The sequence below is a fragment of the Sus scrofa genome, chromosome 6 (genome assembly GCF_054392235.1).
Source record: "Sus scrofa isolate SSC_HxYL_T2T_F1_AM1 chromosome 6, Sscrofa_HxYL_maternal_Yorkshire_Landrace_v2.0, whole genome shotgun sequence".
NCBI classification, from domain to species: domain Eukaryota; kingdom Metazoa; phylum Chordata; class Mammalia; order Artiodactyla; family Suidae; genus Sus; species Sus scrofa.
This window is the reverse complement of record NC_139388.1, coordinates 55,119,917-55,145,818: the sequence shown is the minus strand read 5'-3', so window position 1 is coordinate 55,145,818 and position 25,902 is coordinate 55,119,917. Positions and strand designations below refer to the sequence as shown.

The 25,902-nt window shown below is 49.4% G+C and overlaps 1 protein-coding gene across 7 annotated transcripts in view; it reads left to right on the top strand.

Moving 5' to 3' along the window:
• LOC106509492 (cell adhesion molecule CEACAM5) overlaps positions 1–22,474 on the top strand; it is a 118,176-nt gene extending 95,702 nt beyond the window's left edge. Inside the window, exons 4-10 of one of the 7 annotated variants that reach the window (XM_084961149.1) lie at positions 4,179–4,308; positions 6,551–6,829; positions 7,949–8,203; positions 10,329–10,607; positions 14,491–14,745; positions 18,364–18,395; positions 21,122–22,474. In XM_084961149.1, the coding sequence (XP_084817275.1) occupies positions 4,200–4,308; positions 6,551–6,829; positions 7,949–8,203; positions 10,329–10,607; positions 14,491–14,745; positions 18,364–18,395; positions 21,122–21,307 (1,395 nt within the window). In that variant the 5' untranslated portion in view covers positions 4,179–4,199 and the 3' untranslated portion in view covers positions 21,308–22,474. Of the gene's footprint in view, positions 1–3,951; positions 4,309–6,550; positions 6,830–7,948; positions 8,204–10,328; positions 10,608–14,490; positions 14,746–18,363; positions 18,396–21,121 lie in introns of all 7 variants that reach the window. The other 6 variants (XM_084961148.1, XM_084961151.1, XM_084961152.1 and 3 more) reach the window with 6 other exon arrangements.
• Positions 22,475–25,902: the final 3,428 nt, after the last annotated feature.

The following is a 25,902-nucleotide window of genomic DNA, read 5'->3' as shown; positions in this document are numbered from 1 at the left end:
GGTATGGAGTACACCCTTGATAAACATTTACACGAAAACTGCCGGAGATGCGGGCACCTTGCCCAGAGTCTTGCAGCCCTGTGAAGTGGGTGCTAGAAGCAGAAACTGGCTCTAGCATCTTCCCTGTTAATCATGTAAAGGTGCTTTTTAAGCAGTAAAGGAGGGCACCTGGGGGCCCTGAGGAGGTACCCAGCCTGCTCCCAGGAGGTCAGGAAGCTGGTGGAGGTGATCCAAGTTCACCCTGCAAGGATGAGCCAGAGTTAGCCAGGCAGGGGAAGAACAGCACCTCTCCAACCCAATTCCCACTGCCCTCGAGAAACCAAAGAAAAGAAAAAAGAAAGAAGCGCCGTAGAAAGAAGAAAGAAAAAGCACACACACTCCTATGACGAGTGTGTAACCTGGCTGGTATATAAACCTCAAGTGAGTGATCAGCGAAAGACGAAGAGATGGGGCTGGGGAGAAGGACAAGGGATATTCCATGAAGAGTCGTATAAATCTATTTTGCATGTCCCAGATTATTTTCTTAGGCTGAATTCCTGAAAGTAGAATAGTTGAGTCATATTTTCATTCTTGATACATGGCATAACATGACTCTTTTTTTTTTTTTTTTTTTTTTTTTTTGCCTTTTTGCCTTTTTGCTATTTCTTTGGGCCGCTCCCATGGCATATGGAGGTTCCCAGGCTAGGGGTCGAATCGGAGCTGTAGCCACTGGCCTAAGCCAGAGCCACAGCAACGTGGGATCCGAGCCGCGTCTGCAAACCTGCACCACAGCTCATGGCAACGCCGGATCGTTAACCCACTGAACAAGGGCAGGGACCAAACCCGCAACCTCATGGTTGCTAGTCGGATTCGTTAATCACTGTGCCACGACAGGAACTCCTAACATGACTCTTCAACATTACTATGTCAATGTGGCCTGGCACGAGGTATGAATGAGCGTGCCCATTTCTGAATATCTTTGCTCACACTGGGTATTACTGCCTTAAGAAGTTTTGGTGGTTTTATGCCATTAAAAGTTTCTAAGGAGAGAATATTTCCATTGAAGTTCTGAGGACAATGGTGTTTGAGGGTGAGGGGCCTGAGGTGTACGATGGATACAGGTGGGAAGGATGGAAGGTGGGTGGGAGGGAGACCAGTTCATGGTTTGGGGTTCAAGTACATAAGGCCAAGTGGCTTTTAGTTTTGAGATGCTTCTGATGGGGGGAGAAATCCCAATTGGAAAACAAGACCTCCTGGGAAGGTCCCATCCTTTTCCCCTCCAGTAACAGGGAGCTCACTGCCTCGCCTCCTGAACACTATCTGGTTCCTCTGACAATTTGCTGTTACTCTATGAGTTTCCTAGGGCTGTCATAACACATGGCTACAAACTTGGTGGCTTAAAACAACAGAATTTTAATCTCTTGCAATTCCAGAGGGCAGAGGTTGAAATCAAGGTGTCTGCCTCTTCTGTCTCTTATAAGGACACTTGTCATTGGATTTAGGGCCCACCTGAGTCATCCAGGATGATCTCGGTCTGAGATCTTTAGCGTAATTACATCGGCAAAGATGCTTTTCCAAATACGATCACATCTGTAGTTTCCAGGTAGGCATATCTTTGAGGGGGGCATCATTCAAACCCCCACACCATCATTCTTATAGTTGGAAAGCTACTAAGCACAGGTGCCTTCTTCCCTATTCCCTGGGCGTGGGGGCTTCTCTGAGCTCCTCCTTCCCTCCTCCTGTTCCCTGTGCCTTTTCCCCATCGCACATTTTTGGTTTTCTCAACTGGATGACTCTGCCTTCAGGTCTCTGTTTTTACTCCTCCGTGGTGCCACTTTCCCCGGCCCCTTTTCAGTAACACTGCTGTGTGTACATACATTTATTTGCGTGGATGGGTGGTTAATGTCCATTTTTTCCATTGGCCCATCCATAGGCTCCATGAGGGTAAGGGTTTTGATTTTTACAGTTTATTTTCTTATCCCATTGTCAGCCCTGGTCCTGGCACATGGTAGGTGCTCAGCAAATGTTTGTGGAATGACTATTGATGGAGTAACGGTCGAAAAGCTCCCATTTCTTTAACGGCTGGGTTTCTGACTCGATCCTGGGCATTCTACACGTCTGTCTTCATGAATCCTCAAGTCGCAGTGATGCTTCTGTTTTAAGAGCAGAAACCTTAGGGAGGTGAAACTGCCTGTCCAAAGTCACTGCGGCAGATTGGGTTTTTCAGAAGCAGACTCGGAGAGGGAGGGAGTTGGGGGGGTGTTATGAGTTGAATTATGTCCTTCCCCCCCCACCCCCGCCCCAAAGACTTGTTGACGTTCTAGCCCCTAGGACCTCAGAAGGTGACTTTATTTGGACGTCAGGCTGTTGCAGATGTAATTAATTAAGATGAGATTTTACTGGAGTGATGTGGGCCCCTCAATCCAACATGCTTGGTGGGTGGGGAGTTCCCGTCGCAGCTCAGCGGTTAACAAATCTTGACTAGTGTCCATGAGGACACAGGTTCGATCCCTGGCCTCACTTGGTGGGTTAAGGATCCGACATTGCTGTGAGCTGTGCTGTAGTTTGCAGACATGGCTGGGAACTGGCATTGCTGTGGCAGTGGCTGTGGCCGGCAGCTACAGCTCCGATTGGACCTCCAGCCTGGGAACTTCCATGTGCCGCAGGTGTGGTCCAAAAAAAAAAAAAAAAAAAAAGGCAACATTCTTGTGAACTCATAAGAAGAAAGCCATGTAGACTCAAAGACACACAGGGAGAAGACAGCCAGTGAACAGAGGACTAGAGTGTGCTTCTATGAGGCAAGGATGCCAAAGATGGCCAGCAGTGCACCAGAAACTGCAAGAGGCAAGGAAGGTTTCCCCTTTGGGTTTCCGAGAGAGCACAGCTCTGCCCACACCATTTGTGGGTTTTTTTTTGTTTTTTTTATGTTTTTGTTTTTTTCAGGGCCACACTCGCAGCATATGGAGGTTCCCAGGCTAGGGGTTGCATCAGAGCTGCAGCTGCTGGACTACAGCACAGCCACAGCAACGTGAGATCCAAGCCATGTCTGTGACTTACACCACAGCTCATGGCACTGCCAGATCCTTAACCCACTGAGCGAGGCCAGCGTTCGAACCCACATCCTCATGGATACTAGTCCGGTTCTTAACCCACAGAGCCACAGTGGGAACTCCTCTGCCCACATCATGATTTTGTACTTCTGCCTCCAGAACTGTGAGACAACACATTTCTGTTGTTTTAAGCCACAGCATGTACTCTTTTGTCATGGCAGCCCTAGTGAACTGATACGGGGGGCAAGGTGTTTATTAGAAATCAATGCCTGTGGGGAGTTCCCGTCATGGCTCAGTGGTAACAAACCCGACTAGTATCCATGAGGATGTGGGTTCAATCCCTGGCCTCGCTCAGTGGGTTAAGGATCCGGCAGTGCCATGAGCTGTGGTGTAGGTCACAGACGCAGCTTGGATCCCATGTTGCTGTGGCTGTGGTGGAGGCTGGCAGGGGCAGCTCTGATTCGACTCCTAGCCTGGGAACCTCCACATGCTGCAGGTGAAAAAAGAGCGAAAAAAAACCCCCCCAATGCCTGTGGAAGGAAGGCAAGGGGAGCAGGACTGGGCAGAGAGAGAAACTGAACGGGAATTCAGGCCTGACAAACCCTTAGCTGATTTATCCAGGAGCTGGGGAGTGAGAATTGCCCCTCAGCGTTGTCCTGTGTCAGTGGGAAATGGCCAGGCCTTGCTCCATCCCCAAAATATAGGCCACCCTGGGAGGGACGTGACCTTGGGGGAGGTGGCACTGGAGGCCATCTGCTGATGGGCTCCCCACGGATGGGGGAGGGGGTCCTGTCCAGCCCATCTCTGTGGTGTCACAGTCACACAGCTGGCAGCACAGGCTCAGCCGGGGCTGTTCCCAGGATCCTGCCGTCTCACGCTTCCCTGGCATTTCTGACCTCTTTTCTTCCCCACCCACCCCCAGCCTCTCTCCTGGGCTCCTGGGCCGTGCCAGCAGCTGCCCAGCTGACCATCACACTTGTCCTAACTCAAGCGCTGGAAGGGGGCAACATCACCCTGGCTGTTCAGGGCTTGGCCAAGGACGGGCTCCTGTCCTTCAACTGGTTCGGGGAGCAGGCACAGAGATGGCCCAGCAGATCTTAACTTTCCATGTGATCTCGGGGGGCCTGACCCTCGGCCCTGCTCACACAGGCCAGGAGACGGTGAAGCCAGATGGTTCTCACCGCCGGGCTCAACCTCGCAGACATGGGCCCCTACACCCTACGGAAGATTTTGATGGACATGAGCCACCCGACGTGGAGTGTCTACCTGCCTGTGTACGGTGAGTGCAGACACCCCTCCCAAGCAACCACCTCTAATCTGACCCCGTCCCACCCCACTCAGAACTTCCATGGCTCCCTGGTGCCCTAATGACAGTATGTGTATTTGCTGGAAGATTTGGCTATTGTGACAAAGGTTCAAACTAACGGTGTTTTAACACACACGTTTCTCTTCTCCTCCCCTCTCTCCCTCCTCCCTGTTCCCCCCTCCACCTCTCCCTCGCTTTCTCCCTAGTCCAGATGGAATAATTTTAGAGTGGCTGTAACCACACCATAGTGCCAGAGACCCAGTTTCTTCTAAATTCTCCGTCACCCTGGGGTATAGCCCTTGTCTGTGTGAACCAAGATGGCAGATGTGGCGATAGTGATGCCCCCATTCCAACCTGAGAAAGGGAAAGAAGGAAGGGAAGGGCACATCTCCTGCCTTCCTTTAAAACCACGAGTCACGCAGACGTGGAGATCAGACTCTGGTTGCCCAGGTGGAGGGGGAGGGAATGGGATGGACTGGGAACTCAGGGTTAGTAGATGCAAACTATTACATTTAGAATGGATAAGCAATGAGGTCCTGCTTTATAGCACAGGGAACTATAGCCACTCTCATGACAGAACAAGATGGAAGATAATATGGGAAAAGGAATGAGATATATATGTTTAAAAAAAAATGAGTCAGAGATGATGCCCATCACTTCTACTCACATTCCATTGGCCAGAATTTAGTCACATGGTCACTCATAGCTGCAAGGGAGGCTGGGAAATGTAGTCCTCACACTGGTGGCCATGTGTCAGGTTAAAAATTGGGCCACTAGTAGTATGGAAGACAAGACAATGGGCATCAGAGGACATCTAGCCATCTCTGCGAGGCTGGGGATGGAAAATAGAAACCTCTCCTTGGTTAGGAAAAAATGTAGACTGAAAGTTAGGGCTCTCCTTTGTCCCAGCCTTGATTTTTATATAAGGAAACAACAATGGCAAGGAAATTGCCCAGGGATGGGAATGAGCTGCGTCTCTGGACCTAGAGATGCTATGTTTGTGCAGATGAGGTCAGGAAAACCCACACTCTGAGCTTAAAAAGACCGAATCCAAAGAGCTTAGGTCAGCAAATCCATCAGTGTCCTGCCTTCCTCTTAGGTGAGACTGCCTTCTTTTCCCCGATAAGGAGATACAGACTCTTTTATGCACTTCTTGTTTATTTAAATTTGTGATAAAAATACAAGGAACAAAAAATTCACTGTCTTAACTATTTTAAGGGTACAGTTCAGTGGCATTAAGTACAACATTGATACCATACACGAAGTCCTCTCTGTCCTCAGACTGGGGTCAGGTGTCCCAGCTCTTGTCCCTTGGGGCCATCACCATCTGGGGATGAGTCTGTCTCCCTCACTGTACTGCGAGCCCCATGAGAGCACAGACTGGGATGGCTTGATCCCATACTAGTTAAATGAAGTAAGAAATGAATGGGTGGATGGAGGGATCAGTTAAAGGAGGTTCCCTGATCCAGCAGATTACCTTCAGTTTGTTTCTTGTTTTTTGCTCCCATAGGCTTATAATGACATCGTGCCCATGGATAATTTTTTAAAAAATACTTCACATTTTGAGCGCTTACTCTGCCCTTCAGAACTGGGGAGCCCCAGGAGGGCAGGGCTGGGACTGTCTTGATCACTCCTGTGACCCCTTCCCTACCTAGCACACAATGTGGCCCAGAGCAGATGCCAGCAGGTGTTTGTTAAATGAGTGACCAAAGGAATAATCAACATTATGCACTGACCAATTTTGCATTGTGTGTGTATATATATGTGTGTGTGTGTGTGTGTGTGTGTGTGTGTGTGTGTGTGTGTGTGTGTGTGTGTGTGTGTGTATTTTAGCATCATGGCCTCCACCTATATTTGGAAAAAAGGCCACACCTATGTGTCTGGGAAAACAACTTATTCATTCTACTGGGGTGATTACACAATATCCCCTCCCCCATGCCCCATCTTCAGTCCACGGACAGGAACGAAGGGTACATTGCTAGGCAGTTACTATCTGCAGGATCCTGGGCCAAGAGTGTCACGTATGTTAGTTCATGTCCTCTTCACAATGTATGTTAGTTCATGTCATCTTCCCATGAGGCTGGTGCTCATTTTTGGAGGTGACTGAGGCTCAGAGGGGGGAGGCCAGTGTGGCCAAGTTCCCCGAGGTGGGCAGTACCTTTGCTTCAGTTCAAGTCTCTTCCTCTCTCCACCCCACCCCCACCCCCTGTCACAGAGAAGCTGGCTCCACCCACCATCACAGCCTCCACCTCGGCTCCCCTGGAGCTGCGGGACTCCGTGACCTTGAGCTGCCAGTCCCCAAGCAATGACGCCACCTTCCAGTGGTACATTGGCAAGGAGCCCGTGGTGGGCAGTGGGCAGCTGGAGCTGTCCCTGGACCAGCAGAGACTGACCATCCACCAGGTGACCCGGAACGATTCAGGACCTTATCAGTGTGAAGTCAAGAACCCGGCCATCACCAGCCTCAGCGAGCCCCTGCTCCTTGACGTCATCTGTGAGCGCCCATCCCACACCCCTTGCCTCCTCCAAGGTCACCTCTCCTAAATCCACCTTGCCTGGCAGGTTGGGCTGTGGAGTGCGGGACCCAGGGATACAAGGAAAGGTTATAAAGGCAGGGTCAGCGGCTGGTGCCCATGTCTTTCTAAAGCATAAATTAGATCCTGTCTCCCCCTGTTCTCAAATCCCTTCCATGGCTCCCTAGTGCCCACCCCCTGCCCCAGTAGGAAGCCCAGGCCTCAGCCTGAACTCCAGGCCACAGTGCTCTCCGGACTCTTGAAGCCTTGCTTCTCACTACCCGCCATCTCTCATAGCAGCTTCCGAGTGCACCATGATCTGGCTGATCCCCCAGCCTTGCTCATGTGACTTCCTCTTTCTGGCATGCTTCTCCCCTTACTGCTCTCATCCTTTGCCCGAATACCTCCTCCTCCTCCGCCAGGTTTCAGCTCAGCTGTCCTTTACTCCAGGAAGTCCTCCCTGATGTCCCAGGCTGGGTCAGGCATCCCCCCGAACTCCCCCCTCCCCTGACCCCCTGCTCTGGACGTTTCTATTCCAGCTCAGCCCATGCCAGGTCATTGCTTTCAGGAACAGGTGTGTCTCCCCGAATGGACTGGGAGCCCTGTGAGGGCAGGGCCAGGCCTGTCTCAGCCTCTGGTCTCTGGTGTGTCCCCAGACTAGGACAGCGCCTGGTCCAAAGCAAGAGATCAAAAAACCTTTATTGAAAAGGTGGATAAATCTGCTGCCTGTCACTGAGATGAGTGCCTGCCTCTCGGATGGGTAGAGACAGTGCTTGAAATAGCTCCTTGGCTCCTGCAGAGCTCATCCAGTGCCTCATAACATAATAAGCCCTGGTTAATGGTTCATTTGTCTATTCAGCATATAATTACTGAGCATTGAATATGATGACAAAAATTTTTTAAAAAGAAAAAAAAATATGATGACAAAGTCATAGCCTTTTCCTTTGAGGAATATATAGACCAGTGCTGAGCCTACTGACCCAGAGAGGGCAGGTGAGTTGCCCAGGGTCACACAGCAAATGGGAGCCCAGGAAAGGGAAAAGGCAGGATCCAAGTGTCCAGTTGTGACTCACTCAGGGAATTTATTTTGGCTTCTATAGATGGTCTGGACATGCCCACAGTAACCACCACTGAGCTCAGCTTCATAGTCGGGTTCAACCTCACCCTTTCCTGCTCCACCACATGCAACCCTCCGGCCCAGTACTCATGGACAATCAATGGGAGCCCAGGGCCCTCTGGCCAGCAGCTCTTTTTGTCCGCCATCCACCTGGGCACAGCTGGAGTCTACACCTGTGAGGCCACCAACCCTGCCTCGGGCAGCCACAGTGCCATCAACACACTGATTGTCATCCCTGGTGAGTGGGAGGAGTCTGGAGGGGACTCTGGTTGACTCGATGGAGCTCGAGGAGCCCTGGGAGACCTCTCAGTCCAATCCCTGCCATTGCGCAGAGAAGGAAGAAGTTTGGTAGGAGGGCGTACGGGAGTTCTCACGATCACAGGAGAAGGTATCGGTTGGGACCACTGGCTTTCTCCTAAGTCCTTGCGTCCCTGAGTTTCATCATCATGGTCTTCAGAAAATGCCCCAAATCTCAGGGAATCTCTGGGCCTTGAGTTTCTGTCCCTTTAAGGTTTCAACTGCAGCTCAGAGATAATTAGAATCATCTCCTGATCAATGGGGTCTTATTCATTTATTCATTCCCATATTTGTTAAGCACCTGATGTGTTCCAAACACAGTTCTAGGGATCAGCAATAGACAGATAAAGAGAGAAGTGGTTCCTGCCCTCTTGCAGCTTGCGGTCTAAAAGGAGAGACAGGTGATTGAAAGATGGTCACACAAATAAATATATAATTGGACAATGCGACAAGTACTCTGAAGGAAGAGTAGATACAGTGAGAGGTTATAATGAGGATTCTGACTTACATAGAGTCCTTGGGAGGTGTATCAGTTAGCCATTGCTGCCTAACAAACAGTCGTGAGAATTCAGGCAGACTACCTATGATAAATAATTATCCTATGTCTGCAGGTCACTTGGGACTGCTGCACTATTCTCAGCTGGGTTCACTCACACATCTGCAAGTTGGTTGGGGGGTCTGCTAATCCAGCCCCAGCCTGACTGGGCTTGGCTCCTCACTGTGGGTTGGACTCGGGTCTGGTCCACCTGTGTTTATTCTGAGGCTTAGGTTAAAGCAATGGCAGCTTCCCAAGATGGAGCTCTTCTTATGACTGTGGCAGAGGTGCAAGGGGGCACACCCAATGACACAAGCACATTTCAACCCCCGCTTGCATCATGTCTGCTAACACCCACAGTCACGGCAGTGGACACATTCTGTGTTTTGTGGGAAGGACTGCAAGGTTACATGGCCAAGAGGGTGAATATTGGGAAGGGGGTACAGAGGAGTGGGGGGAAGAATTGCACCCAATAATTTAGTCTACCGCAGGAAGCTTCTCAGAAGCAGTGGCATTTAAATTGAGACCTGAAGGATGAGCAGAAGATGAGTTATTGAAGAGTAAATGGGAGCAAGACTGGCGTGTGCAAAGGACTTGTGGCAAGGACTTTGGAGGTATTGAAGGAACAGAAAGAACGCCAGTCAGGGGGATAGTAAGTAAGTATCAGGGCTTGGGGCTGGAACAGTTAGCAAGGAGCAGATCATTCAGAGCCCTGTCCTGAGGAGCCAGGAGCCAAGGATGGCACTTAACCAGGAGAGAGACACAACCCAATCTACATCTTAGGAAAAGATCATATTGCCACCATGTGGGCAGCAGATTGGATGAAGGCAGGAGATTAGAAGGACAGTTTGGAAGCTGTAACTGTATTACAATATTTGTGTGTATATTATCTCTGTTCGTCTTTATGAGGTGGCAGAGAAATTATTATTTGACTGGAAGGACACTGAGGTATGGTTTGGTCTTGTAATTCATCAGCTAGTGAGCTCAATCCAATGCCAGATCCTGCGTACATAGCCACCAGAGTAACGCTGTTTAATAGAAATAGAATGTGAGACACACACAGGATTTAAAATTTTCTAGTAGCTGCAATGAAAGAGTATAACGTAACAGGTAAAATTAATTTTAATAACGTCGTTAACCTAATATATTCAAAATATCATTTCAACATGCAATCAATATAAAATGTATTGAGCAAGCTTACATACTTTTTTCCATTTTGGAAACCCACTGTGTATTTTATGCTCATAGCATGTCTTAATTTGGATCAGCCATGTTTCAGGTCCTCTGTAGCCACCTGCAGCTGGCAGCCGCTGTTATACTGGTCAGTGTAGATCTAGACTAGATTATACTGACTAGAGGGCATAGGAGGGTGTGTGAGTTTCTAGGCTTGGGGAGGAGAGGGTTTCAGGAAAGGGGCAGATGCACAGAGGTCTAAGTGGTGGAGGTTAAGGACTGCAGGTTCTTGAATTGGCTGCAAAGAGGAACCCCACTATCTCACTGCTATTCCCTCTTTGCTCTGTGTCCCTGACAGAGTACATGCCTCAGCCCAGCATCCTGGCTGACAACATTGCCCCCATGGAGGACATGGACTCTGTCACCCTGACGTGTGTCCCTCCAAAGAGCGTTGCGGCCATCAGGTGGTTCAAAGACAGTGATGTCCTCTCCACTGGGGGCCGAGGGGAGCTGTCCCCAGACCACAGGTTCCTCACCCTCCGGAATATTACACGGAATGACACTGGGCTCTACCAGTGTGAGGCCAGCAATTCTGCCACTTCCAGCCTGAGCAACCCCCTCCCCGTGAACATGAACTGTGAGTCTCTTCTGCCTTTTGCTTACCTTGGGGGCACCTCGGGGAGGGGATGAGGCAAGTCCGAGTGATGTGATAGTAGTCACTATTGGTTGAGAACATATCACGTGCCAGGCACTGTTCATATAGGAACTCCTTTAATCCTTGCCCACAACCTGTGAGGTAGGTACTATGATTGTCCCCATTTCACAGATGAGGAAGTCGAGGCTTAGAGAGGTGCAGTTTCCCAAAGTTCATATATGGTAGAGTCAGATTTGAACCCAGCATCTGGCTCTAGAGGCCCGCTCTTAGCTGTCTTCCTACACTGTCTCCTTGCTTCCTGAAGACTTAGAGGCCATCGCATCGAATGTCCCCTTCTTAGGACTAGACAAACTAGAGGTGGAGGTAGAGGGAGGGGTGGCCCAAGGTACCTAGGAATTGTTCGGGTTAAGAGGAACAGAAATAGCACAAAGCTGAAAGAAAACGGAGAATGTACAAGAAGGTCACGGGAGTGCCATTTGCAAGCCACCGGATTCTGGGCTTCTCGTTCTTCTGTGGAGCTTTCATTCTGAGGTCTTAAACCACAGCCCCAGCAGGTCCACACCCACAACCCAACGGCCAGGCAACACCAGGAGAAAAAAAGCACCTTAATCCTGTAGGTTCCCTTGGAAGTTCCAAAGCTGACTCTCATTGGCCCATTTTGGGTCACGTTCCCACCCCTAAACCAATCACTGTAGAGGGAGATACTGTGCTCTCATTGGACAGTCAGGAGTCATGTGTCTGCCCCCAGCCTGTGAGGGGCGAGAAGGAAGATGGACCCCAGTGGAACCGGAACAGAATGGGCAGATTGAGAATGGAGGTGGGGTAGTTCCCTACTGGGCTGTAGAGTGTGGTTGCTGGTCAGGCAAAATCTGCATGTGGCCCCTCAGTTGGGTCCACCCTAGGGCAGGTGTGGGGTTCAGTCGCTTTTTTTAGATAAGGGTGGGTCATGGGATGGGGCAGGCAAATCCCCGTGGGGTTGGTCTCAGCTTAGGGATTCCTGGCACAGCGCTCACCCTGATGCCACGACCTTGCTACTGGTTTGGAGATGGATGGGTATTTTGCTTTGGGTTTCAAGCTTCTTCACTCCTCTTAAAAGGGATTAAATATTAACGTTAATAAAGTAAATTAATTACTTAAATTAATTAATCGCTCATACCTAGCACTGACCACAGGCCAAGCACGTGCATATCCCAGTGACTCCACACAATCCCGTCAGGTGGCCACTCTTTTCCCTGATTTTCACAAATGAGGAAATGGGCTCAGAGCTAATACATGAGGTTGCTGGCATTGGATTCCGGCCAGTCAGACTCCAAAACCTGCATCACCTCCTGAGGTCCTGCTGGCTGGAGCAAGCCAGACTCACTGCTCTCATTCTGTGTGGCTGTGCACACCACATTCCGGACACTGTAGTGGGTTGTGGGTCCTTCTGGACACCATGGTAGTGCTGTTGCGGAAACTGCAAAAACCATGGCAGTGGAAGGAGACAAACAGCACTCGGAGATATGGAAAAGCAAGGTTTATTCAGCACCAGTGCAGGCTCAGAGGAGCCACCTCCAGAGTCTGAGCACCAGGTCTTTGTTCTCAGTAACTTTTATACACTACAAGGTCTTGATTTTCCCATGTAAGCATCCCGGACCTCCCCCCATCCCCAAGCAGACAGAATTCCTCCCTAAGGAACTGAGCCAGCAAGGTTACGGAAGCGGAACTGACAAGCATGTTGGGTGCGTGATTAGCAGGGCTGCTGGCTTGGACAGAGGGCACACAGTTGTTACATTATTACAAGAAGGGTGGTATAGTGACCAGCATAGCTGGAAAGGCTTGCAGCTGCCTTCTTAGCCAAGGGGGGTTGTTCTTTAGTTAAAACTCTATTTCAGTGCAGGGGGCTTCAAAGAACCCTGCATGAAAAGAGGCCATTCGGTTGCTCTGGTCAACCCCAGCACCATATGTGCTCAAGAGGCAGCGGAGAGTCAAGGGCCCCAGATGCCATCACATCCTTCCCTTGTCCTTGTCAGTCACCTCCCCCTCTTCCCCTACCCACCCCGCATCCCCGTTCATCCGCTTCCTTGTCCCTCCTCACCAGACATGCGAAGGGCTGCCTAGGGGCCTGTCGGGCTGCCCCCACCTCCCCAGGGCTGCCTTTCCTGAGGCCTCCTGCGTGCCCAGTCCTGCTTTAAGAGCTGGGTGTCCAGGGCCGATCTGGGCCCTGTCCCTGGCTTCCAAGAAGGTGGCTCAATTATGGAAACACAAAAGCACAGAAGAGCGTCCCCTGATTCTGCCTGGGCACACCCCGGGAGGGCTTTCTGGAGGAGGTGACAGCTCAGCAGCAAACAGAAGGATTGATAGGAGCGGGGATGGTTGTGGGGAGGGAAGCAAGGACATGCGTAGAGGGGACCATCTATGCGAGGGCACAAAAGCCAGACCCAGCCCAGTGTCAGGGAACAGCAAACGGTGTCTTCCAGCTGAGGCGAAGTGTGTGCGTGGGGAAGTGTCAAGGGAAGCCAGGGCGGGGAGAAAATGAATTTGACTTTGAGGTAGGGACTGAGACCTTGATCTCTGGAGTCAGGCTCCCCTCGTACAAATTCTGGTTCCTCCACTCCAGAGCTGCTCAATCTTGGAAACGTGACTTACCTTCTTTTCCTGAATCTCAGTTTTGCTCATCTGTAAAGTGGGGATGTTAGTACTTCAGAAGTCGGTACTAATTGTTTTGAGGAAAAAATATTGTATTTCAGGTAAAGCCCTCAGCGCAGTGCCTGGAACATAGTTAGTGCTTAAGAAAAGGGAGAAATTACTATCATCATCATTAAAAAAAATTTTTTTTTAACTTTTTGCTTTTTAGGGCAGCACCCACGGCATATGGAGGTTCCCAGGCTAGGGGTCGAATCAAGAGCTACCGCTGCTGGCCTATATCACAGCCACAGCAATACCAGATCCGAGCTGCACCTGCGAGCTACACTGCAGCTCACAGCAACACCGGCTCCTTACCCCACTGAGCAAGGCCAGGGATCGAACCCGCAACCTCATGGATCCTAGTTGGGTTCATTAACCACTGAGTCACAAAGAAAGTTCCCAGTTATTATCATCATTATTCATCCCTTTCTCCAGGGGGATGAGGGAGAAGATGGGTTGCTGGGCTGGGGATACCTCAGTATCACTGGATTCGGTACAGAGGTACTGAGGTCCTCCTAGGTGCCTGGAGACACAGTTGCTCTGCAGACCCAGTAGTGAGCGGGCAGACCCATCCGCCCCTTGCAGAATTTAAAGGAGTTCCCTGGTGGCTCAGTGGATTAAGGATCTGGCATTGTCACTACTGCAGTTCAGGTCACTGCTCTGGCGCAGGTTCGATCCCTGGCCTGGTAACTTCCACATGCCATGGGTGCGGCCAAAAACAAGAAGAAGTCTAATTGTGAAGATTGATAAATGGTAGCATTTGCCCTGTGCCAGGTGCTGTTCTAAATCCTCAAGACTTTCAACAGCCCTGGGAGGTGGGCATTCGTGTGACAACCATTTTCCAGAGAAAGAAACTGAGTCAAGGACAAGTCAGGGCATCGGCCCAAGGCCACACAGCCAGTAGGGCCAGAGCTGGAGTTTGAACCCCCACAGCCTGGCTCTGAGCCCCTACCTTTGCTCCACTGATGGAAATGAACCCTTTGGACAGGAAGAGGTTTACGGGATAAGGCCCAAAGGGCCAGAACCACAAGAAAGGGGCTCGGACATGATTGGGGGGCGGTGAGTGGATCAGGGTCCCCTTTGTGGCAGAAATGTGATGGAAGTTGGGCAGAATCGGGACTCCGTGGGCCTGGGCTGGAAGGAGGGGAAGGATGGAGCGTTCTTCTCGCCTTGAGAATATCGCCTCTGTCTTCCCCAGACGGACCCGGTGTCCCGGTGATAAACCCCATGGATTCCACCTTCGTGGCTGGCTCCAACCTCACCCTCTCCTGCTTTGCCAGCTCCAACCCGCCTGCTGCGTACACGTGGAGGGTGGATGGGAGTCCAGGGCCAGCAGGGCAGCTCCTCTCCATCCTGGATGTCTCGCTGAACAGCTCGGGGCTGTACAGCTGCCATGCTGCCAATGCAGACACAGGCCTCCAGAGCATGGCCCAGCTGGTGGTCCACATCAAAGGTGAGGGGCCGGAGTGCTCGTCATGGTGCAGCAGAAATGAATCCGACTAGGAACCCTGAGGTTGCAGGTTCGATCCCTGGCCTCGCTCAGTGGGTCAAGGATCCAGCGTTGCCGTGAGCTGTGGTGTAGGTCACAGATGCGGCTCAGATTCCTTGTTGCTGTGGCTGTGGCTCTCATTCGACCCCTAGCCTGGGAACCTCCATATGCCACGGGTGCAGCCCTAAAAAGACAGTAAGTAAATAAATAAGGTTATCAGGATAAAAGGGAAAAAAAAAGGTTGAGGGGCCTCCTCTTGTTAGCCATCCGTCCAGCCAACCACTCCCCTGTTCCTCCCACACATAACCAACCTATCTACCCGCCCATTCACCTGCTGATCTATCCACATACCCTCTGGTTATCTGTGTATCCATCCATCCACCCTTCCTTCCTTCCCTCCCTCCATCTACCCACATACTCAGCCAGCCAGCCACAGAAACAGTCACCCACCCCATCTCTCTATCCACCCAGATAGTCAACTGACTATGGGTGGGGAGGGTCAGAGACTTGCAGGAAGAGGGGACAGTGAGTGCAGAGGCCCTGTGATGAGATGGAGTGAGGAGAGTTTGAAGGCCTGGGTTTGATTCACCTGGGTTCTCTGAGAGACAGAAGAGCCCTCTTCATAAGACGTTGGGGTCTCATGAGGAAAATGCTTCCATAGAATGGGGTGTTCCCTCCTTGGGGCTTAAAGACCCATTAGGGGCACAAACAGTGTCAGGCATCTTCTGGTCTCAGCCTGGCAGAGGGCATGAAAGGAGATGGCGGTGGGCATGGTTCCTGCCCTGATGAAAGCCAGGATGGAGACCTTGAAAGGAAGCTATTTCATCTGTGTCCATTCATTTGTTCAACAAAGTGCATGTGTCTTGAGTATAAGACTCAAACTTCCCTCCACTTTGTTACAAGCGCATCCACAGCCACCATAAAATCAGTGGTGCAGCGGATAATGGGCAGCATCTTCCAACTGAGAAAATACAGCATTTATGAAGCACCTACTGTGTGCCTAGAATTGGGTTAGGCCACAGGGAGGCAGGAACATAGTATGAGCATGGTTCTCCCAGAATTCAGGACAAGTTTAAGTGATGGTTGAAATGTCTTCAGACGGTACCTGGAAATGACATGAGATATCGTGACACAGAGCAGAAGTCCCACTTGATTTAGTTCGGTCTTTCTGATGATATTGAGAGAAAAATTTGATTTAGAGCTAATTTATCTTTTTATTTTTTTTTAATGGCTGCACCTGCGGCATATGGAAGTTCCTGGGCCAGGAGTTCCTTGCCCTATGTCATAGCTGCAGCAATGCTGGATCCTTAACCCACTGCAAGGGGGCCAGGGATCCAACCCACACCTCCACAACGACCCAAGTTGCTGCAGTTGGATTCTTAACCCACTGTGCCACAGCGGGAACTCCAAGAGCTAATTTATCTTTAACTCTCTCCTTAGCGCTTGCTCCTTTCTTGGCCCAACAGGAAGACAGCCAGACCCTGTCGCTGTATCTCTCTTGAACTGAGTGACATCCCTTTGTTTATACTGAACTTCTTTTAGAAGTTAATTTGTTCCTACTTACATTTACTTCAATAGAATTGTGAGTCAGTGGAATTCCTGTCATGGCTCAGAGGTTAAGGAACCCAACTAGTATCCATGGGGATGCGGGTTTGATCCCTGGCCTCGATCAGTGGGTTGAGGATCCGGTGTTGCCATGAGCTGTGCTGCAGGTTGCAGACACAACTCGGATCCTGCATGGCTGGGGCTGTGGCATAGGCTGGTGACCACAGCTCCGATTGGACCCCTAACCTGGGAACCTCCAGATGCCACAGGTGCAGCCCTAAAAAGACAAAAAAAAAAAAAAAAAAAAAACCAACAATATTGAGTCAATATAAAGACACATTAAGGCAGTAGTGGAAGTGAGGAAAATATTGTGGAGGGAGACAGTGAATGACGTTAGTAAAATACTATGTAGCAGGACGAAGAGTGGGTGGGGGCAGGACTCTTGGCGGAGGCCAGTATTCTCCCACCCTGAGCCCCGACCTCTCCATCTGAGAAACGGACGCTGGAATCCATGAGCTCCCTCACCCTGATCCTATGACGGGAAGGGCCGTAGATGAAAGATGCTCGGCTGAGAGCACAGATGAAATCCATGGTGGGTGCTGGTTCACGGAGGTCTTGGCTCTGTGTTGGTTTCCTGCGGCTGCTGCGACAATTCCACTTTTGGTGGCTGACAACCACGTGAATTTATCCTCCTACACGTCCGGAGATCAGAGGTCCAAAATCAGCATCATGGTGCCAGCAACAAGGTGAAGGCAGGGTTGGGCTCCCCTGGAAATCTCGAGGGGAGAAGCTGTTTCCTTGTCTTTTCCAGCTTCTAGAACTGCGTTTCTCGCCTTCCTTGGTTCATGGCCCCTTCCTCTGTCTCTAAAGCCAGCATCGGGGCATCTTCTTTCTCGGACAGTGCCGTCTGCTTTCTGTCACATGATCTTCTTCTGTATCAAGTCTCCTCTACCTCCCGGTTGTAAGGATGCTTGTAATTGCATTTAGGACCCAGTGGATAATCCAGGCCACCCTCCCCATCTCAAGACCTTTAACTTCATTGCCTCTGTGAGGTCTCTTTTGACCGTATGAGGGAACAGTCGCAGGTTCCAGGGATTGGGAACTGGAGATCTCTGGGTACCATTATTTAGCCTCCCACAGCCTCTCCCACTCCATAGATGCCATAGCTGAGAATGACCAGGGGGCAGCGTTCTACAGATCACCCATCCCTGGAGGGGGCATTGCTGGCATTGTGCTTGGAGTGGTGGTTGGTGTCATTCTGACGGCCACTGTGGCTACTTCCTGGGCTTCATGAGCGACCAGGTAGCCGTGGTCTCCTTTTCCCTAAAGGAGGGCTGGGCTCCTATCTCTGAAGGGAGGTGGAGGGATCCCTGGCTCGGATGAGGATAGAGGGATTAACCAGATCCCCAAGTTTTCTTGTTGCTCTGATCGAAATTAAGGGCAGACAAGTTGGCAGAGACTAGATCGTAGAGGCCTTGAATGCCAAGCCAAAGGTATCAGACTTTGACCCCCTTGGCATGGGGGATGAGAGAGTGCTCCCTGCACGTGGGACCCCTTCTCTATGACCCTGGGCCTGGTGGGATGGCTGCTGAAGAGAGGGTGCAAGGGAAGTGAGCCAGGAGCAAGATTAGAGTTCCTTTCTAGGCGCGTGGAAGCTAAGGGTGAAAAAGGAGATGGGCTGTTTGCAGAGACCTGGAACTCTGAGCCGAGGACCTGACTTCTCCCACAGGGTGTCAGCCAGTTCCGTCTTCAGGCAGATGCTCAGCTCCCTTCCCTTGTCGTAGGCCTGGGGCATGGAGATGCTACGGTGTTGAGTGAGGAGCAAGAGAATAGAATTCCCTGTGTGTGTGCGTGTGTGCGTGCGTGCTGGAGCTGGCAGGGCTTGTATTGTGGAGGCCTCTAACCCTAGATTAGAGATTTGGGATGTTATTGCCTTGCCCTGGGGGAGGCAGCGGACAACCCTCGCTCCCCGTACGGTGCCCCACCCCCAACCCTGGGGCAGAATTGAAATCCTCTCTCCTTCATCTTCCCCTCCAGATCAGGGCAGCTGTGTCTTCTCACCTGAGAAGGTAAGTCAGGGGATTACTGCTGACAGGGTCACTGGGTTTGGGTACATGGGAACCACGGGCTGGAGGGGTGAGGGTGGGGGAGGGAGGAGAGGGAGGAGCTTGGAAATGATTAAAATGTCCTTGTGGATAAATCACCTGCTCCACTTCTCATTTAGAAACATGACAATCTTGGGAGTTCCCGTTGTGATGTGGTGGAAATGAATCCGACTAGCATCCCTGAGGATGTGGGTTTGATCCCTGGCCTTGCTCAGTGGGTTGGAGATCCTGTGTTGCTGCAGCTGTGGTGTCATCTGGCAGCTGCAGCTCTGATGTGACTCCTGGCCTGGGAACTTCCATGCTGCAGGTGCAGCCCTAAAAAAAGAAAATGAAATATGACAGTCTTACCCATTTTTTGTCATTAGTCATTGTCTGAACCTCTTTTCCCCAAGTACATGCCAGTCTTGTTGCAATGATTTTCTTTGATTGAGCAGCTGCAGTGCAAAACTTTGCCCTTCTTCCTAAGTTCTCTGACTCACCTAATAATTAAATTGACATAAAACAGAGTAACGAGAGAGAAACAAATTGAATTTTCTAGGGCGGTCCCCATAAAAAAATGAGGTTCAAAGTACCCAGAAGCAGGCAGCATTTATTCCTTTTAGACAAGAAAACCATACATTAGCGAAGACTTGACAAGGCAAAGGGGGTTAGGCTCCCTTAGTAAAGAAATAACAAGGTTTAATTATACAGCCTTCTTGGCCCTGAATTCCCAGATTCTGGTGATACGAATGTCTTGTACCCTCCTGGTACAGGGAGGGGAACTTCCACATGGGAGGTCTGTTTCCTGATTGCCAGGGTGCAAAGGAAGGTCAGAGTGTCCTTTTTCCACGGCTGCTTATTAAATAACTTTAATTCAAAGTAATTAATTGCCAAAGTGGCATATATCAGGATGGCATATTCTGTTCTCTTTCAACTGTACAGCAGCTGTCACACATAGTACATTGTTAAATGAATTATGTATTTCTTTAGAGACAGGCAAACCTCGTTTTGTTGCACTTCGTTACTGTGCTTTGCAGATAATTGTCTTTTGTTTTTTCACTAATCAAAGATTTGTTGCAACGCTGCACCAAGCAATTCCATCTGTGCTGTTTTCCCCGCAGAATTTGCTCACTTCCTATCTCAGCATCATCACATTTTCATAATTCTCACAATTTTCAATCTGTTTACTCTTTAATGTACTTGTTATGGCGATGTATGATCAGTAATTTTTTAAAGCTTTTTTTTTTTAATTAGCGTGCAGTTGATTTACAGTGCTGTGTCAGTTTCTGCTGTACAGCATGGTGACCCAGTCTTTTTGTCATACGATCTTCCATCGTGTTCTATCCCAAGGGATTGGATAGAGTTCCCTGTGCTGTACAGTAGGACCTCGCTGCTTATCCATTCTACTCAGCCATAAAAAAGAATGAAATCATGCCGTTTGCAGCCACTGGATGCAACTAGAGATTCTCATACTAAGTGAAGTAAGTCAGAAAGAGAGGAGTTTCCGTCGCGGCACAGTGCTTAACGAATGCGACTAGGAACCATGAGGTTGTGGGTTTGGTACCTGCCCTTGCTCAGTGGGTTAAGGATCTGGCGTTGCCGTGAGCTGTGGTGTAGGTTGCAGACGCAGCTTGGATCCCGAGTTGCTGTGGCTGTGGGGTAGGCCGGTGGCTACAGCTCCAATTAGACCCCTAGCTTGGGAACCTCCATATGCCGCGGGAGCGGCCCAAGAAATAGCAAAAAAAGACAAGAAAAAAAAAGAGAGAAAGATACATACCGTGTGATATCACTTCTATGTGGAATCTAAAATGTGATCAGTAATTTTTTTTTTGGTCTTTTTAGGGCCACACATGGGGCATATGGAAGGTCCCAGGCTAGGGGTCAAATCAGAGCTGCAGCTGCTGGCCTACACCACAGCCACAGCAGTGCCAGATCCCAGCCGCATCTGTGACTTATGCCACAGCTCATGGCAGTGCTGGACCCTTAACCCACTAAGCGAGGCCAAGGATCAAACCCGTGTCCTCAAGGATACTAGTCGGGTTCGTTACTGCTGAGCCACATCAGGAACTCCCAGGTCGTTGTTTTTGTCTGCTATTGTGTCCACAGTGCCTGGAGCATGTGTGGCACACAGTAGGTGCCCAGTGAATATTTGTTGACTGACTGAGTGAGTGACTAGAATTCCCTGGGACTGTAATTTCTAAGGACCAGTGCACAGACTCTGAAGGCAAAGGCACTGGATTGGGTAGATGTGTCTACCACATCTATGGGGCAAAGTTCTCCAAGCCTTCTCTGTGGCTGTTCCCTTCTCCCGTCCTTGGGCTTCCTGGGTTCAGTCACTGACAGCCAGGGTGGGAGATGGGTGAGCTTTAGCCCTCACTTTCTGGGGACAGACACTGATCTTCTTTTTGTTTCTCTCTCTCTCTCTCTCTTTTTCCCTCTTTCTCTATCTCTTTTTAGGGCCACACCTGTGCCATGTGGAGGTTCTCAGGCTAGGGGTTGAATCAGAGCTACAGGTGCCAGCCTGTGCCAGAGCCACAGCAACGCCAGATCCGAGCCTCATCTGCGACCTACACCGCAGCTCAGGGCAATGCCGGATCCTTAACCCACTGAGGGAGGCCAGTGAGCGACCCTTTGTCCTCATGGAGATTAGTTGGGTTCTTAACCCACTGAGCTAGAATGGGAACTCTTGATCTTGCTTTTGTACGTTGCAGATCCAGACAATTCAACATGGAGTCATGATCCAGAAGGCCGGATACTACCTTGCAATTCACCACTTGACGTCTTATCCTGTCAAAGAAGAGAAGACCCACAAGCTGCATGTGCAGAGATGCTCCAACTGGGACGTGAACAGTGAAACAGCAGGATGTCATGGTACACATGGTAGCTTGGAAATCTGAGAAAGCTGGGTGATGACAGGTGTTCCTGGGGACATGGGGTCATAGGAGCCTCCGGCACTGCTGGTGGGACTATGGCTGGGGAACAGTGATTCTGTAGGACAACCTGGCCGGACTTGGACAAATCAAGCATAGTCCCTGGGACCCAGGCATTGTCCTCCTGGATAAGGAATGTCCTGACCGTGCAAAGGAACATAAAGCGGTGCGTTGTGGACCTCCATGCCTGGGGGAGTTGACAGCAGGATGGTGGATTCACACTGGAGAGCGTTGACAGCAATTGGAATACTGTTTGTTCACACAGCATCACAGATGGATCCTAAAAGCATGATAGTGAATGGAAAAAGTAGTTTATATTCATTAGAGTAAGTAAAACTAGCTGCTGTTGAGGTGTCTTCTTTTCTTTTGGGCTGCACCTGTGCCATGCAGAAGTTCCCCGGCCAGGGATTGAACCCAAGCCACAGCAGTGACCCGAGCTGCTGCAGTGACAATGGTGGATCCCACTGCTCCACAAAAGATCTCCTGTTGAGGGGTCTTCTTTGTGGTGATTGAACAGTTCTGTATTCTTCTTTTTTTTTTTTTTTGTCTTTTTGCCATGTCTTGGGCCGCTCCCACGGCACATGGAGGTTCCCAGGCTAGGGGTCTAATTGGAGCTGTAGCCACTGGCCTACACCAGAGCCACAGCAACGAGGGATCCGAGCCTCGTCTGCGACCTACACCACAGCTCACAGCAACGCCGGATCCTTAACCCACTGAGCAAGGGCAGGGATTGAACCCGCAACCTCATGGTTCCTAGTTGGATTTGTTTCTGCTGCGCCATGACGGGAACTCCCAGTTCTGTATTCCAATTGTGGTGAATACGTGAATCTACACAGGTGATAAAATTTCATAACACACACACACACACACACACACACACACACACACATCCAAGCTGGCAAAATATGAATTAGGTCTCTTGTGTCATTTATAGCATTGTACTGATGTTAATTTCTTGTTTTTGATAACCTCTGCAGTTAGGGAGGGCTGAGTGAAGGGTACGTGGGACTTCTCTTTACTATTTTTACAACTTTCTGTGCGTTTTTCATTTAAAATTTTCTCGTTTGAAACTTTAAATAATTTTTTTTTGTTTTGAAAAGATAAAATAAAAATAGGATCATCTGTTGTAACAGGTCCCCAAATCGTAGTGGCTGAACACAATGGCAGTCCAGTTCGGGTGGGTGGGGCACTCTGCTCCATGCGTCATGTTGGCGACTCAGGCTTTGTCCATCTTGGGGCCTCACTCTGTAGATTCTTGGCGCCTCCTCTGGTCAACCAGTGGCCAAGAGTGGAGAGTGAGATTCAAGAACGGGAGGACGTGATGGGTCAGCGACAATACCAAATGGAGGGGGTGATAGTAGCAGCTACCTCCTAGGAGGGTGATAAAGATGGAATGCGTTCACCAGGTCGAAGGACAGCATCTGGCCTTTGGTAGTTGCTTCCTACATATTCGCATTCTGAGCTTCAACAGACCCATCGGGCTAATTAGCTCCCGAGGAAACAGACCTCCCCACTGGGGACCGACTGGATGGTGGAGGAGAAGCCTCCAGCAGACGAATAGAAAATCACTCATCACCATGGCAACGGTTATCTCAGAGCCCTGGCTGGTCCCCACCTGCCTGTACTTGGCTTCCGGGCAGGAGACCAACGTGTGCGCACGGCGTGGCATTCCTGAGAGGCCATCAGATGGGATTGGGTCAAAGGGCACCCAGTCAGGGCGCTCTCTTGCCTAACAGGTGTCAGCTGTGCTTGGAAGGAGTGGCCGGAGTGAAACAGGGCCTCAACTCCCTGAGCCTTGGCTTCCTTTCCTTTAACTCCTCCAGGGCCTCTTTGAGGATGGATGTGATCGATCTCCTAAGACCCTTGGCAAACCGCAAGAACAGTATGGCTGATACCAAGAGATGCCCCCTTCTGATCTGTGTCTGTGCTGGGCTCAGAGACACTGCTTCCTCTGGGAGGGCACCCATACCCCTCAAGGCTGAGTTAGGGGTCCCCACCAGTGGTGTCCCACAGATGACATCTGTGGTATGAGCCATCCTCATCGGGTCATTACATCCTTGACTTTGTCCTGCCAGTTTACAAGCTCCCTAGGCCTGTGCTGGCTTCGTTCACTGTGGACCCCCTGACTTGTTGGGGGATAGTAGGGACTCCATATTTCCTGAATGAACATTATGGCTTGTGCTCTCTGGGGTTAAACTAACGTGAACAAATGAGTATTAAAAAACATACAGGGGAGTTCTCATCATGGCTCAGTGGTTAACCAACCTGACTAGCATCCGTGAAGACTCAGGTTTGACCCCTGACCTTGCTCAGTGGGTTAAGGATCTAGCGTCGCTGTGAGCTGTGGTATAGGGTACAGACGTGGCTTGGATCCGGCATTGCTGTGGCTGTGGTGTTGGCTGGTGGCTACAGCTCTGATTTGACCCCTAGCCTGGGAACCTCCATCTGCTGCGTGTATGGCCCTAAAAAGACAAAAAAATAAAAAACAAAGGAGGAGAACTTGGTAACATCTCTCCTTAAAAAAAATAAAAAGACATACCGTTCCTGCTGTATAGCACAGGGAACTATATCCGATCTCATGATAGAACACGATGGGAAATAATATGAGAAAAGGAATGTATGCATATGTATGACTGGGTCATACAGCAGAAATTGACACAACACTGTAAATCAACACCAATAAAACACATACACACACACACAAAACCATGGGGTTCCCAATTAACACATGGGCAAAAGATCTGATATACAGATGGTAAATAAACACATAAAGAGACTCTCAATCATTAGTCATTAGGGAAATGCAAAGTAAAACCACAATGGGACGCCACTTCAACCTATTAGAATGTTATGGTCCGGGTTCCTGTTGTGGCTCAGCAGGTTAAGAACCTGGCATAGTGTTCGTGAGGATCCAGGTTCGATCCCTGGCCTCGCTCAGTGGGTTAAAGATCTGGTGTTGCCCCAAGCTGCAGTGTAGGTCACAGATGCGGTTCAGATCCAGCGTTACTGTGGTTGTGGTGCCAGCTGGCAGCTGCAGCTCTGATTTGATCCCTAACCTGGCGAGGTTGTAGAACAACTGGAGATCTTCGTCACTGCTGGTTGGGATGTAAAATGTTACAGCCACTTTGGAAAAGAGTTTTTCAGCTTCTCTTTCCCCTCTTGGGTATTTACCCAAGAGAAATGAAAGCACGTATCCAAACAAAGACTACCCACGAATGTTCATAGCAGCTTTCTCTGTAATAGCCAAAACCCGAAAATAAGCCAGATATCTGTCAGCAGATGAAGGGTTAAAAAATTGTGCTGATAGACATAGAGTTGAATATCTCTGAGCAATAAAAAGGAATGATTTACTGATACATACAATTAACACATGTAAATCTCTCACTACCCTGAGTAGAAGAAGCTGGATAAAACCGTATATACTATATGATCCCATTCAGATCAAACCCCAGAAAGTGCAAACCAATCTGGAGGGACAGGAAGTAGATCGGCTGTTGGCGGGGGAGGGGGAGGAGCAAGAGGGAGGGATTTCGCTGGAGCTGGAGGACGTGCTTTGGTAACGGGTGTGGTTCCTATCTTGATTGTGGTGATGGTGTCACTGGTATATACATACATTAAAACCTATCAATTTATTGTATGTCAGTTATACTTCAGTAAAGCAATTTAAAAAAAAAATGGGTCACCATTTTTCACCTATTAAACTGTTTGAGTTTGTTGTTCTTATTTATTTTTTTATTTTTAAAACAGTGCATTTTATTATAGTTCTACAACCATCATCACAACCCAGTTTTACCACATTTCCATCCCAAACCCCTCAGCTCTCCACCACCAACCTGTCCCCTTTGGTTACCATAAGTTTTTCAAAGTCTGTGAGTCAGTTTCTGTTCTGCAAAGAAATTCATTGTGTCCTTTTTTTAGATTGCACATATAAGTGAGAGCATGTGGTGGTTGTCTCTCACTATCTTGACTAACTTTACTTAGCATGATAATTTCTAGGTCCACCTATGTTGCTGCAAATGCCGTTATTTCATTCCTTTTTATGGCTGAGTAATATTCCACTGTGTGTATGTACCATATCTTCTTTATCCACTCCTCTGTCGATGGACATTGAGGTTGCTTCCGTATCTTGTCTATGGTATATAGTGTTACAGTGAACACTGAGGTACATGTACATTTTTGTGTCATGGTTTTCTCTGGATAGATGCCCAGGAGTGGGATTGATGGCTCAAATGGTAATTCCATTTTTAGTTTTTTGAGGAATCTCCATACTGCTTTCCACAGTAGTTGCATCAATTTTACACTCCCACCAACAGTGTAAGAGGGTTCCCTTTTCTCCACACCCTCTCCAGCATTTATTGTTTGTAGACTTTTTGATGATGGCCATTCTGGCTGGTGTAAGGTGGTACCTCATAGTAGTTTTGATTTGCATTTCTCTGATAATGAGTGATGTTGAACATCTTTGCATGATTTTTTTTTTTTTTGGCGTCTGTATGTCTTCTTTGTAGAAATGTTTTGTTTAGGTCCTCTGCCCATTTTTATGGTTTTTTTTTTTTTTTTTTTTT